A 15176-nucleotide genomic window follows, 5' to 3' on the forward strand; every position below is an offset into this window, starting at 1 on the left:
ATGGGACTCACTGCCAACTCATCTATCCCTGTTTTTGGCCAGCTGGGGCTATGCCACAGGGTGTGAATTGGAGTGATCCTTGTCAAGTGGCAAGGGCCATGGGCCACCTGTACCCATCGTGGTCCTTTGAATTGTTAGTTGTCCACACACTGTGCCTGGTTGTCTGGTGGATATGGTGCGTGCATGGGAGGTCCAGGTGGCTGGCCAGCTATGGAGGTCTGGAAGCACTACAATCTGGAATGTACTCCTGTTGTGTGTATGAGAAGTCATGCCACTTTTTGCTGAACAACCTCCTCTGTCACTCAGGGTGTGTGTAGAGTTCACACATAGGCATAGTTACCTTTGTTGGGCTTACAGATGAGCGTGTAAGGGTCCTGTGTTCCGTCCCCTTGGTACTTGCAGACAGACCCAGGCTACGCACATCCTACAAGGACTGTGACGCACACAATGTGCCAACAGAGCTTTTTCTGCTGTGGACGCTCTTCTGGGTGTCCATGTTCATTAGCAGCCCTGCATGGTGCCTGGCTGATGATACATCCTCAGATGAATTGCACCACAACGGCAGAGAATTCTGTCCATCAGGCTCCCTGCAATCCACAGGTTCATTTTGCACACTTGGTTCAACTTTTATTTGACTGCTTGTCCAGCCATGGCCACTGAGACAGGCATCGGCATGTCACCTGTGTTGGCACAGTATTGACTCAGGAGCATTCATCCTCTAGGAGGGCACACTTAAATGGGGTATCTCCTATCCAAGCAGTGCAGAGGCAGGGCAGTGCAGCAGTAACTCACTAGTCATGTGAGAGTACACGGATGTGATATGACCGCAGCACCTGTCCAACACACAGTATTGCAGGAGGCTCAAGCCATTTTAAGGAAAGGGGCAATAGATCCTGTCCCTCAGAGGCTCTAGGGTCCATGAAGTGTACTCCAGATACTTTCTGGTATGGAAAAAGTCAGGAGGGTGGCAGCCGATCCTAGACTTACGACACCTCAATAAGGGCTCAGATTCTCCATCAATTATCCCAAGTCCTGCATGGCCGCCGTCTCTACATAGTCGTATGTTTGGCTACGCCCTCCCAGGAGAAGGTGATGGCCACCTTGGGGAATGTGCAGTGCCCGTCTTCTGCGCAATCCGCAACAGTACACTTCATGAAGTTGCTATTGGGCATCCACCTCGTTCTCTTTTGCAGGCTCCAGTTGAGGCCTCTTTAAGAGTTTCTCGACTCAAGGTGGCTGCAGGTCATGGGCACTTGGGACGGACAATCTCGCCCTCACCCAAGATTTCCGACAAGCTCTACGATGGTGAGGAATACACCCACATCTCATGCAAGAAGCTCCCTTTCAAACCCCACAGTACCAGGCCACGGTCACCACGTATGCCTCCCTGGAAGGGTGGGGCGAGTCACACCGGACAGACGCACACCAGAAGCCTATGGCTCCCAGAGGGGAAAGACCTCCATAGAAACGTCAGTGAGCTTTGTGCAGTCTTCTGGGCACTCCAATCATTCCAACCTCAGCTGCGGGAGAAAGTTGGAGCGGATCTTCATGGACAACCGCACCATGTTCTGCATCCGCAAGCAGGGCGGTACCTGCTCTTCCTGGAAGCCCAGGCACTGTGGCAGTGGGCCATCCTACAGGACATGTTCCTGCTCTCATTTCATGTGACAGGAACCAAGAACCATTGCAGACTTGGTCAGCAGGGAACTGCGGTCCTGCCACAAGTGCGCGTGTCCCGTCTCTTCTTCAAGTGGGGTCAACCCCAGATCAACCTCTTCATGACGGCGGCCAACTCCTAGTGCCAGCGGTTCACCAGCAGGTATCCTCAGCTGAGGAGGCTGAGGGATGCCTTCTCTTTCCCGTGGGACGGGCTCTCCCTGTACGCCTTCACGCCAATTCCACTCCTGCTACGTGTGATCAACACACTGACGTTGCCATTGCAGAGTGGTCCTTTTTGCTCTAGCGTGGCAACGGCAGATCAGGTACCCAGACCTGCTATGTCTGGCAGTGGTTGTCTGTCCGCCTGCCTCCATTTCCCAATCTTCTCTCCAGAGAAAATGGAAGAATACTACACCACGACCCAGTATCTTTGAGCCTCACGGCCCGGCTCCTTCAGCCCTAGAGTGTGGGTAGGCATTATTCCCTGCTGCTGGAATGCAAGAAGATCCTGGCCAAAGCCAGAGCTTCCTCTCCACTGTCTTGTTATGGCTGTACATTGAAACGATTCAGTGTGGTGCAGGACTCAGAAGATTACATCTCTGCGAATCACAGCTCTGCAGCTTCTCCCGTACCTGCTTTTGCTGGCCAAGGCGAGCACGGCTCATACTTCTATCAAAGTGCATCTAGCTGGCATATCCCGGTACCCCCAGGCAGCCCTCTTTGTGGTCGCACAGGCTCATCAAGGAGTTCTTCAAAGCGCTCTTCAGGACTTTCCCACCAGTGAAGGATCCCGCTCCGGCATGGGAGCTCAACGTGGTTGTGTCTAAGCTCATGGTGCCTCCATTAGAACCGATGCATCAGGCCCCTCTGAAGTTTCTCTTGTTAAAGACTGCTTTCCTAGTGCCCACTATCTTGGCCAGGCGGGTCGGGAAGATCCAGGCCCTCTCTTGCAAGCAGCCGTACTTGTCCTTCCACACTACGATGGTGGTGCTGTGGACCGACCCCACCTTTATGCCTAAAGTTCATTCAGAGTTCCATGTCAACAAGCCTTTGGTTTTGTCAGTTTTCTTTCTGAAACCCTTCTACGCCTGCTGAAAGGGCATTGCATTTGCTGAATGTTGCTTGTGCCTTGAAGTTTTATGTGGCATGAACGAAGGATTTTTGGAAGACATTTCAATTGTTTGTCAATTTTGGACCATTGGACCAGTGGGACATGGGAAGGCCTTGTCTAAGGCTTCCATTTCCAGGTGTTTCTCTCGCTGTATCATGCACTGTCACCGTTTGGACAACAGACCTCTTCCAGGCCGGATGAGAGCCCATTCCACCAGAGTCATCGCAGTAACAACCGCTTTTCTCTCTGGTTTTCCCCTGCTCGACATCTGCAGGGCTGCTATGTGGGTTCCATGTCATTTCATGCAGGATGTTTTTCCGCAGGGTTTTTTACTGTGATTTTTGTATTTTTTAAAAAAAAAATTTTTACCCACCATATTTTTAACATTATTTTTGGGAGCCTCGCCCCCCTACCCCCCCTGCAAATATTCCCCAAACCACCCATTTTTCTAAAAAAATGTGATGGGTTTTTTTGAAAAAAATATTTGCGGTAAAAAACCCTGCGAAAAAACATCCCGCGACGAAAGGATGTTGTACCGCTATGTGGAGGTCCACCCACACCTTCACGAGATTCTACTGCATCGACAGGTATCCACTGAGGAGTCCCAAGTCGGCCAAGAAGTGCTATGCAACCTGTATTCTTGAGGCGAGTCTGTTCCAGGGGTAAGTGTATTGCTTCTGTTCAGCTTTGCCACCTCCCGTGGTTGTGTATATGTACTGCTGTGTAATCATATTCATGAGCATGTCAATGCATGCCAGACCCCATGCTGGAGAAGGAATACGTTGCTTACCTGTAACTCCTGTTCTCCAGCATGGCACTGGCATGGATTCACATACAAACCTCCCCTCCTTCCCGTCTGTGGCTCTTCTTTGTTCATACTGCCACTTCACGTTCTCTACCAAATCTGAAGATGGCCACCGGGTGTGGAGCTTAGAGAGAGAACTGTCTTTGGATGAGGGCAATATGTCCCAGAGTGCAATGATTGGTTATAGAGGAGACTAGCAGTTTTCAGTCTAAAGCAAAACTGCTTTCTTTTTTACTGAGGATTCCCAGCCTGATGACAGGGAATATTCATGAGCATGTGAATCCATGCCAGACCATGCTGGAGAACAGGAGTAACAGGTAAGTTACTTGTTCCATAGGCAGAATAGCCAAACTTTGGGGTCCCACTATAAGAAAAACCACACAGAAAGGCTCAAAAGAAAATGTCTAGACTTTGAAACTTAATATAACACTTGCCCTTCTTCGTCTGACTGCTGGGGATGATCATGTAATGTAAACGTTAATAGATTTGTCCCATGACATGGGGTTTCTTGGGTTTGACCTTCATCTGGGATGTTTCTAGCGTGTGGAGCACAGAATAAGTTTTGTTGCCCAGAAACAGCGAGAGCAACCATTCACATGCGTTTGTTTTGCAGATGGAGCACCTGAAGGCCTGTGCAGAGATTGCCTCTCAGCGTACAGCAAACTGGCAGAAGTTCTGTATTAAAGATGAAAGTGAGTTTGCTACTACATTTTGCACTATCACCATCTACCTCTACAGCCCTCTTTACCCACAATCTCTTCTCCATTAATACAAACATATATTTTGCATTTTGGATTTTGTTGGTTGAATCAAGGGTGAAGGGGTAGTATGTTGCTCGTTCCTCCTGCAGACAATGGTATGAGGGAGAATGGAGCTTGCATCCTTTTTTGCACAGTGGGATTAGGGGTGTATGGTGCCTTCTACTCAATGAGATAGCAGGCGGTAGTTCAATGTCATGTAATCAGTTATTTTACTTATTGTGTTTTTTTTCACGTCATTTCATGAAATCTTTTCCACCACGTAAAGTACAAGAGTAAACATTTGTGTATTCAGATGCTTGTGGATCTGCTTAGTCACATGCTGTGCATATAGTCAGACATCTAGTGGTAATCGCAGAGTATTACATCAAGATCGAAAGGGACGTCGACATGGGCGTGACGTGTCGAGGTCCTACCAGATTTTTCTTCTTAAGCCAACCTAGTTGGTCGATTATGTGGAGCTCGAACGAGATTCATATTGCTTCGTTGTTTAATCCCACGGTCTGCGATGGTTCATTCATCTTCGAGCATCATCTCGATGGCTGCATCATGGGTTTCCCGCTCGGCAACATCTACATCTACAAATGCTCGGTGACTGATGGGTGTGTGGCCTTGTCCTTAAGGCCTGGCCTTTACAATAGGGAGAGTGGTAGCCCGTTTTCTTCTTCTTTCTGAGAATGTATTTCTTTCTCCCACTCCGTTCCTCTTTGTCTGGCTGCTGCTAACCTCTGCTATGTAGAGGACTCCTTTTAAGTTCGATCCGTCTTGTAACTGCAAATTTCCCTGGAAAGACACCCATCGCCAATGCAACAGGTGTCTTCCTCGTGACCACGACAAGCACTCGTGTAAGGCCTGTAACTTTTTCAGCCTAAGAGGCTGAAAGACAGGCGGACTAAGCGGTGGGCGTCCTACGCTATGCAGGCCGAAAACCGCCAGTGCTTCAGATGAGGAATCTGTCGGCAGCCATGACTCCGATTAGGAAGCCATCGACCTTTCTGCTCCCATTTGCCCGTCCCCCGCCCCGATAGGCACGCCGTCGGCACTGCTATGGGGAAGTCACACCCCGGCGACAAGGGCACCCACACACCACGTGTACCTAAGCACACAACCCATAAGGCCTCTTCAACAGGTTCGTCTTAGAAGACCTCAACGCCTGTAGGCCCACTGAATACTTCGGTGCCTTCCGAACCTTGCGTTCGGCACTCTCCACGCAACCGTACCCACAGCATGCAAGTGTGCATGAAGCTTCCTCTGGAACGGGCGGTTGGCTTAAAACTCCCACTACCGTTGACCTGTCGTACAAAGGCACTCAAACACCCCGGTGGCGTCGCTGACTGCAGCAGCTTCTACAGGCACATCGAAATCCTCTACGCCGTTGATGGTGCTTCTTTCTAAGGCCTTGCAAAAGGCTGCACACCTTCTTTGCAGCCATTCCCACCCCTGACCCTTCAGCTTCTTCAGAATGGACCGGCAGAGGTTTGCAGAGTGTATGGCTAGGCTGGCCGAGTTCATCAACTTTTCAGACTAGTATGACGATGCCTTGAAGAGACATAGGGAAGTGCACTCATGCCCCATCCCCTCTAAATCTCAGAAACTTCCATCCCCCGGTGCATAGTTTCCATCTTTGGAGGAACCACAGGAACAGCACATTAATCTCTTTGGGGACGACCCCGAGGACCTAGGTCAGGATGTTGCTTATAGAGGTTTTGACCTTCATGACCAAGACCCTTCTATCAAGTCTCAGACTGTGATCATGAGGATGACCAGGGTTCGTGGCACACACAGCCACATAACACTTACCCAGACATCATCTGTCTGGATCCTTCCACTCCTCCTCTGAAAAGAGATTTGTCGCCAGTTGACGACCAAATGCTGTTTAACTCCTCTTAAAAAGGTTAGCCAACTGTTTTAAAATTGCCAAGCACGAAGCCACCCCTGACTTGGCATTTGTGGAGGACATCTTCAAGGGCAAAGCTCTGTTTAGCCAAGCCATTTCCTTATTAAATACCATTTGAAGACACCTGGCTCCTTCCTTAGTGTCCCCTACCCTTATATGGGCAGTTTATCCCAGTTTTGCCCGGCCCATCTGATCCCCTCTACATTAGGGGCTACGCCACACCGGACTCCTTGGTCGTAACAACCCCTCGCAAGCAGGCAGAGGTACCACTGTCCTCCGTAGAATCCCCTCCAGACAAGGATTGTAAAAAACATTACTCCCTTGGTAAATGTGCTACCACCTCTGCAGCTTACTCGCCAAGGATTTCTAACACCACGCTCCTTGCGAGCTATAGTGATGTTCAGTGGGGCCTAGTACACAATGTCCTTCAGGAAGTTCTAGAGCCTACCCGATCATGCCTGCTGGCGGTCGTGGCTGAAGGCAGACAAGTTACCCAGAATATCCTGAATAACTCTGTACTCGGCGGAAAGCGCAGGGCGCACCCTTTCCCAGGGAACCCTACTGAAGTGGCATACCTGGTAGAAGAACTCTGAGTTCAAACCCGAAACACAAGCCTCCTTAATTAACAAGCCTGTGGAGCAATCCAACCTACCCGGAAAGACGGTCGACGAAACCCTGGAAACGGCAAAAAAGTAGCACGAAACTTTAAAGTCACTTAGTCAGATTTCGGCTAAACCTTTTCACCAGCACGGGAGCACTAACACCCACCGGTCCTTTTGTGGCCAATAGGTCTCCTGCTCACCCCAAGTCACCCCTCACTCTTCTGGACAGGCCTTCTCTGACAATTTCCATTATCAGCAAAAAGAGGCTCTCGTAGGGACAAGAGCAGAGGTAGAAACTCTGCTTTCAGAGGCTCCCCAGCCTCCACGTCCAAGTGACTCACCAGTACGGGTCCCCTTCCATGCCTCCCCGGTCAGGCATCGCCGATCATCATTTATCCATGTTTAGGAGGGGATCACATCACATCAGTAGGTACTAAAGACCGTTGCCCATGGGCACTGTATTGAGTTCCTCCGACGGCCTCACTACCACCCACCAAGAAGCAGACGCCTGTCGCCAGAGCACATGCGCATCCTGCTGGAAGGATAGAAAAGGGCGTCATTGCAGTCCTCCCATTCAAAAAGGATCTCACCATGCACCCTGTTTTAAACCTGCAAATAAGTTAGTCAAACCTCAAAAGTTCAGGACGACAACTCTTCAGGAGTTAATCTCACTGCTGCAGCAGGGGGATTACATGGCCACGTTGGACATGAAAGATATATACTTTCATATTCCAGTGTTGCCAGCGCACAGAAAGTACCCCAGGTTCATAATAGAGGACACCTACTATCAGTTCAAGGTTCTCCCCTTTGGCATTGCCTCAGACCCAAGAGTGTTCATAAAGGTAGGTGAGGCTCACCTGCGCAGGCAGTCCATCCCGGTCTATACCTACCGTGACGACTGGCTCATAACAGGGGATTTGTACGGAACATGCCATACAAATACCCAGAAGACTGTAGCTCTCATCTTCAACCTGAGATTCTCTATCAACGAAAAGAAGTCCAGTTTAACCACCAGCCAAGTCGAACAGTTTCTGGGGGCTCTAATTCAAACAGAAGACAGGCTCGTCTTCCCCTCCAACGAGAGGGTCCAAAACATGCTGTTCCAGATCCCTCACTATGCAGCCAGTCACCAGGTAACCGTACGCAAGGCCATGCTGCTGCTTAGGATGATGACTTCCTGTGTCTTCCTAGTTCCTCACGCTCGTCTGCGCATGCGCCCCATGCAATATTGGCTCTCAGCCCAATGATCACTCGGTATCTGAGCGAATGTCGGGGCATTACATCAGATGCCTGGCCGCTAGAGATAGTGACCTATTGTTACTGCCTTCCTTTTCGACAAAGACCTCAAGATCCTCCACCGGGAACCAATTCTATTGAAATTCCAGACCCGCTCATTGTGCAGGAGATTTTAGTCCTGCTAGAGAAAAGTGCAATAGAGCATTTACTTGTAGCGGAGAGGAACAGGGGTTGGTACTCCCCTTATTTTCTCAGTCCCAAGAAGGACGGAGGATTGAGACCCATCTTGGACTTAAGAAATTTGAACAAATTCCTCAGGAATGACAAGTTCAAGATGGTGACCCTTTCTCAGATCCTTCAGGCTGTTCAACTTCAGGACTGGCTGGTTTCATTGGACCTTCAGGATGCTTACTTTCATGTGCCGATCCATTTCAAGCACAAAGTACCTGAGGTTCGCGGTTGGCGGTTCTCACTATCAGTTTTGAGTTCTGCCTTTTGGGCTAAGCTCCGCCACAAGGGTTTTCATCAAGCCGATGCCTGTTGTGACAGCGAGTCTCATGAGTGGGGGAATTCATGTCTACCCTTACCTGGACGACTGGTTAATCAGGGCGAATTTACCCGAACGAGCCCAGAAACATCTGACCATGTACTGCCACGTCTTTCACAGACTGGGCTTCTCCCTCAGTTACAGGAAGTCACAAATGATTCCACGCCAGAGTCTCCAATTCATCAGAGCAGTCCTGGATACTCGGGCAAAGCCTCGCCTCCCGAGGAGAGAGCTCACCACATTCTTCAGATGGTAACAAACTTTCAGAACGCCCAACATCTGTCGGCCTTCGATTTTCTGAAGTTGCTCGACCTCATGGCATCCTGCATTTTTCTGGTGCCAGAGACCAGATTGAGAATGAGATCCCTTCAATGGGCCCTCAGGACTCAATGGTCCCAATTCTCGGGGAATATGTCAGATCTTCTGCAAGTCCCGACCAGAGTGGCTCAAGATCTGCTATGGTGGGCTTGCAAGGACAATATTCTCAAGGGAGAATCTTTTTGGCAACCATCGCTGGAGATAACAGTAGTGACGGACGCCTCTCTCACAGGGTGGGGAGCTCACACCAACGATCTGACAATCAGTGGTCATTGGTCTCCATGGGAGTCCAAACTACACAACCTTTTAGAGCTGAGGGCAATCTGACTAGCGCTGAAGGCCTTTGTATGGGGGAAGAATGTCCGGATTATAACGGACAACACAGTGGCCATGTACTACCTCAAGAGAGGAGGCGTAGGGTCACTACCACTGTGCATAGGGGCAATGCAGCTCTGGTTCTGGGCAATGCAAGAAGGAATCTCTGTCAGCAGACCACCTAGCCAGAGAGCAGAACACCGCAGTGGGCGCTCTGAGCAGGCAGAGCACAGTATCCCACGAGTGGGAACTAGCTCAGGAAGTGCTTCAAGAGATCTTCACCCTTTGGGGAACCCCTCAAGAGGATCTGTTCACGACCAGTGTCAACAGGAAATGTGATCAGTACTGCTCAAGGGAATTTCCCCAAGAGGAGCTCTAGGGGTCGCGTTTGTAGTTGACTGGGAATTTCCACTCCTGCACCTGTTTCCTCCAGTCCCCGTGATTACTTATGTAATCAGGAGGTTAAGAAAGTTCAGGAAAACCATGATCCTAATTGCCCCGGATTGGGCCATGAGAACGTGGTACCCGGACCTTCTGGACATGTCCATCTGCCCTCCAATTCGTCTTCCGCAAAGAGAGGATCTCCTTTCGCAAGGGGAAGGACAGGTTCTCCATCCAGAGGTCAAAACTCTGTCTTCACGCATGGCTTCTGAGAGGCTGAGATAGAAGGTTTGGGACCTCCCGAATGACATAATGGAGATTTTGCTTTCAGCCAGAAGGCAAGCAACGAAATCCTTGTATCGGTGTCATCGGAACAAGTTCAGTAACTGGTGCAGGGGTAAAAATGTGTATCCATTCTTATGTAATACTCTTGTAGTACTCTTCCTTTTTATATTTGGCCAATTTGGGGCTCCAAGTTGGCACTATAAAAGGATACTTGGCAGCGCTATCTATTTTCAAGCGCTCCTCTGAAGAGGTTTCTTATTTTAAAATGCCCTTAGTTTCCCAGTTTCTAAAAAGACAAACAAATGTGTACCCTCCAACACCTTTTCAGGTACCCATCTGGGATTTGAATTTAGTTTTAAAATTTCTCATGTGTGCCCCTTTTGAGCCTTTACATTCTTGCCAGTTAAGGCTCCTCAGTTTGAAAACAATTTTGTTAGTGGCTATAACATCAGCCTCAGGGTCAGCGAGTTGCAGGCGCTCTCTTGTAAGCCTCCTTACACCATTTTCCATAAGAACAAGGTCATTCTTAAGGTCAAACCATCCTCCTTACCTAAAATAGTCTCCGATTTACACCTGTCACAGAAAATTACCTTACCCTCTTTTTACCCTCCTCCACATGCAAGTAAAGAGGAGGAGAGATTGCACAAACTAGACCCAAAAAGGCTCTCAGTTTCTATATTTCTAGACTAGCGAATTTTCGACAAAGTGACCAACTGCTTTTTGGATATACTGGACACAAATTAGGCCTTGGAGTGTCTAAACAGACTCTATCCAGATGGATAATTCTGCCAATTTCAGAGTGCTACAAATTGGCTGGGACTAATTCAACCTGGGGCATGGCAACTTCCACGGCTCTTCAGAGGGGTGTTACGGTGCAGGATATTTGTGCGTCGGACACCTGTTCATAAATGCACACTTTTGTAAAACATTACTGCTTGGACTCTACATCTTATCAAGGAGGCCTCTTTGCAAAAGCCATCCTTCATTCAATGCATGATTGAAATATCTGGTACTCCCTCCTCCAAATTCTTACTGCTTTGGGAGCCTATCTAAGATGAGCAATACGTGGGAGGACACAATTGATTGGAAGAACAAGTTACTTACCAACTGTAACGTTCTTTCGACTAGATATTCCTTCCACGTATTCATCATCAACCCTCCCAACCTACCCCTGCAAGGTCTTTGAAAACCTTATCAACTGATGCAACCATTAACATAGTAAAAACAGAACTGAGCTAACGGGCGCGGCTTGCGCCCTTTATACTGCGGCTGACGTCAAAGCTCGACGGCGGCCCTCGAGGGACTATGATTCTGTGGCTTCGAGCACGGCGCCCTCTGGTGAAAATGTTTTTTCTGAAGCAGCAAAGCTGGGAGACAAGATATCTAGGATGAGGAATATGTGGGAGGAACATCCAGTCGAAAGAACGTTACAGTTGGTAAGTAACTTGTTCATCGCTTTCTGTGCACTATCTTGCGACTTTCGGTCGTTCCTTTGAAGTCGCTTTTAATTGCTTTACCCTAGAGGGAACCTTTACAATCTCTTCCCTCGCTTTCCCGTCTGGTTTCAGGTAGTACCTCATTCTGTTGAGGCTGGAAATTAATATGGCATCATTTAATCAGGGGCTTACTGCCAGAACACTGGTACATCGAGTCCTCACGCCATCGCTTCTGGCCACACACCCCTAATTTGCCATGCTTAATATTGTAGGTATCGCCCCAAAATATCGCAGCCCATTGCTGCAAACACAAAATGCTGAATTTCGACAGCTCCATTTCACTGCCTATGTATTCGGGGGGTGATTTAAGTGAATAACACCATGTGGAGGGGTGTAAGTGGGAGCTGGAGTCTCTCCCCCCCACCTCCTGAATATGTATGGTTTACCATGCATTTTATATGGTATAAGAAAAAACGGTATTTTGGGCTTCAGGATTGTTGTGCAGTGATCACATAGATCTGTATTGCACCAATGCCGTTCTAAGGGTCTGCAGGGAAACGCTGTGTTTGTGTTGGTAAAAAGAGAACACTGTTATTGGATGGCGGAGCCTTGGTGCTCACCAGAGAAGTGTCCTGCAGCAATAACACAAACACTATCCGGTAATGGAAGCAATCACTCAGCTGCATGTCACGAGGTGAAAGATTTCATTAAAGTAAAATGAGCACTAACAGGTTTCCCACAAATATGTACTTTCTCAAGGTGTGCAAAAAGAAAGAAATAACTAATACTACCCACAGTCATATCTGGAATTACAGGTAATTTGACCTTTTTTTCATTTTGTTTTGTTCATACCTCGCCTTGAACGAGCGTGTCTGTGTGAAACACATTGTTGTTCATTTTGTAACAAAAAAATGTCCCTAGTGATATGCGGCTGAAAGATATCTTGCATTATTGTTAGGACATTTTTCATTTTGCTTTCTTTAGCAGTCGAACCCCAAGATATTTGCAGTAGCTTGAACCATAGTTGTTTTGCTGTACTTTCTTTGCTTAACTTGCCTATCACAGAGGCACTGGCCAGCTCACATGGTCCCCAGTGCAGGGGGACTCTGTCCCCTTTGCAAGATTCCTTGAATGATTTACTGCAGCAGAGATCACCTTTCAGTGAAATGATGCAGGGGTACAGTATATCCCTTTTGTCTTTTCTACAGCAACGTTTTTGTTACTTTTTTGAGGTGTAAAGGAGGGGCTGGTGGTAGCAGATTGAGTGTTACTTTTTATGTTTCTCCAGCATGGGGTCTGGCATGGATTCACATGCTCATGAATATTCCCCGTCGTCAGGCTGGGAATCCTCGGTAAAGAAAAAACCAGTATCAGTTTCGTTTCTGATCTGTCTTTCGTAGTAATAACCAATCACTGGTCTCTGCGTCATACTGACCACAGCCAATGACTGCCCTCTACCTAAGCACCGCCTCTGGCAGCCATCTTCAGATTTTTACCGCACGTTCATGTGTTGGGATCCTTGTGCTATTGCTCTCGAGCGTTAGTGCTATTTTTTTCACGCTTTTTCTCAAAAACTTCATTTTTTCGGTCAAAAGAGCCTCAAGCTCCACCGACTCTCCATCCGATCAACGGGGACCCGTGTCGGATTCGTCTGCGCCCCTCAAGGGTGAAGATTTCGTCGAGCTACGCTTTTGGAGGACTCCAGAAGTTTCTCAGGCCCAGTCATGGCCCAGGAGAAGGGAAGCTCGACGCCCGGAAAGCTGTTCAGGGTCTGCCCTGGATGCCAGCTGCAGAACGTCTTCAAGGAGGACGAACACTCTTTTTGTCTTTACTGCCTACATGAGGACAAGATGCACGTGGAGAAGGACTGTGCGTTTTGCGGCAACATGTCGGAGCGGACCATGAAGGACCGCCATCAACGTCTCGCCAACTGGCTGGAAGGGAAGAGCCCGTCCGGCGAGAAGAAGAGGAAGAAATCCGAGCGGTCTTCTAAGACCTTTGAGGATGCCCAGGCGACGGGGGTCCAACATAAGGCCAAGCACCGCGAGTCCGCTGGCACCGGGAGCGCCGAACGGTCGGGCTCTACGGGCGCCAGGCTGGGCGCACCCTCCCCGGCACCATCAACCACGAGCCAAAGCTCTGGGTCGGGTAAGAGGAAGGCCGAGCACCCGGCGAAGCTCCTGGAGAGGCCCCGGTCGAGCTCAAAGGCGGAGGGGGAGCGAGGCAGTGTCCCCCCCCCCCTCCAGGATAAGGCGGTGAGCGCAGCTAAGGTGGTGAAGGCCTTAATCCATCCGGCCAAGCCCTCTATCGAAACTGTCGCGGCGGCCCTGGCTCAGCCTGTGGAGGCTACACCAGTGGTGGCGACCTAGGGGCTCAGAGTCTCCCTGCCACCTCGGAGGGAGTCCTCTTTTGTGCCCATCGATAGGACCCCCGTGGGGAAGAAAAACGGGGGGCAGGGCGTCGTCGTAGATTCGGCCTCAACCTCGGAGGAGGAGCTGGTCGAAGTCTTAAGCCACGGCGTGGAAGAAGACCGGCCCGTCGGGATGGATCCCGACGCAGGTGACGACGACATCGTCGAGGGTACCGACGGGGCCCCTGATCGCCCGTCGGATTCCCCTCTGCCAGCGCCGCGAGACAGCTCGGCGGCCATTTTGTTGGCTATACAGTCCTTATGCTCAGAGATAAGGACGAGACTACCGTTGCCGACGGAACCTCTCCCGTCGGGGGACCCAGAACCGGGACCTTCTGGGGTTCCCCCTACCAAGAAAAGAAGGATCCTCCTCCTCCTTTTCAGCCGTCGCGCCCCTTCCAGCCCTCCTCCCCGTCCACCCGAGGGGATGATACGGGGACTGACACGGCAGCGACGGGTACGGACGACGAGGTATACGACGAGGATGTACCGTCGTCGCCTCCCACCAGGGCTTCTCCGCCCGACGAGATTGGATCGTTCCACTCCATGATCGCCAGGGCATCTGAGCTTTTCCAACTCTGCCCTGAGGAGAAGAAGGAAGGTTTCCTTTATCAGCGGCGCGAGGCCAAGAGGAAGACGCTCCTCGCAGTGCCTCTATTGGACGACATTTGGGATGAGGGTCTCACCCTCCTCAAGAACCCTTCCACGACGCCAGCTAGAAGAGACCGGTACGAGAAAAAGTACCGGGTCCCGGACACGGCCCCCCTGTGCCTCCGGGCACAGCCTACCCCGGACTCCGTCGTCTCCGCGGCGGCCAGGAAAAAAGCGGGGGGGGTGCGGCCTCCACATCGACTTCCCCACCGGACGGCCAGGGAAAGAAATTGGACGCTATGGGACGCAGAGTCATCTCATCTGCAGCGACGACGATTAAAGCTGCCAACGCCTTGGCTATCGTGGCCCGATACGACAGGGAGCTCTGGTACAAACTGGCTCCCCTGCTGGACTTCTTGCCGGACGACAAGAGGGCAGAGGCCCTGGAGATCCTGCAGGAAGGTGAGGTGGCTTCGGACCACGCCATTACCGTTGCGACGGACATCGCCGACACTGGGTTCCGCCAGTTGGGCAACAGCGTTTGCCTTAGGCGGCGTGGATGGCTCAAGGCTACGGACTTCCGTCAAGACGTTCAGACCAGAGTCCTGGACATGCCCTTCGATGGGAACAACCTGTTTGGGAAAACAGTGGACGATTCCCTTCAGGCCATTAAAGCGGACACCGAGACGGCCCGGGCCCTTGGAGTTCTGCAACAACGACGGACGCCCTTTCGGAGCAGCAGAGGCAAGGGCGCCTCCAAAGGTTCCGGCGGCGGTTTCTCCTCCTACCGTCAAGCGGCCCGCTCGTCGTCTCAGGAGGCCTACA

General features: G+C 50.4%; 1 protein-coding gene across 6 annotated transcripts in view; it reads left to right on the forward strand.

The window, feature by feature from the left end:
- The window catches only part of UBR4 (ubiquitin protein ligase E3 component n-recognin 4), a 2945062-nt gene that overhangs the window by 1972653 nt on the left and 957233 nt on the right, over positions 1-15176 (forward strand). For all 6 annotated transcript variants that reach the window (XM_069611069.1, XM_069611071.1, XM_069611072.1 and 3 more), the window contains one exon: positions 4189-4267. In XM_069611069.1, coding sequence (XP_069467170.1) covers positions 4189-4267 — 79 coding nt within the window. The remainder of the gene's footprint in view (positions 1-4188; positions 4268-15176) is intronic.

This window comes from Ambystoma mexicanum, chromosome 8 (genome assembly GCF_040938575.1).
Source record: "Ambystoma mexicanum isolate Mex_15411 chromosome 8, UKY_AmexF1_1, whole genome shotgun sequence".
Taxonomy (NCBI): domain Eukaryota; kingdom Metazoa; phylum Chordata; class Amphibia; order Caudata; family Ambystomatidae; genus Ambystoma; species Ambystoma mexicanum.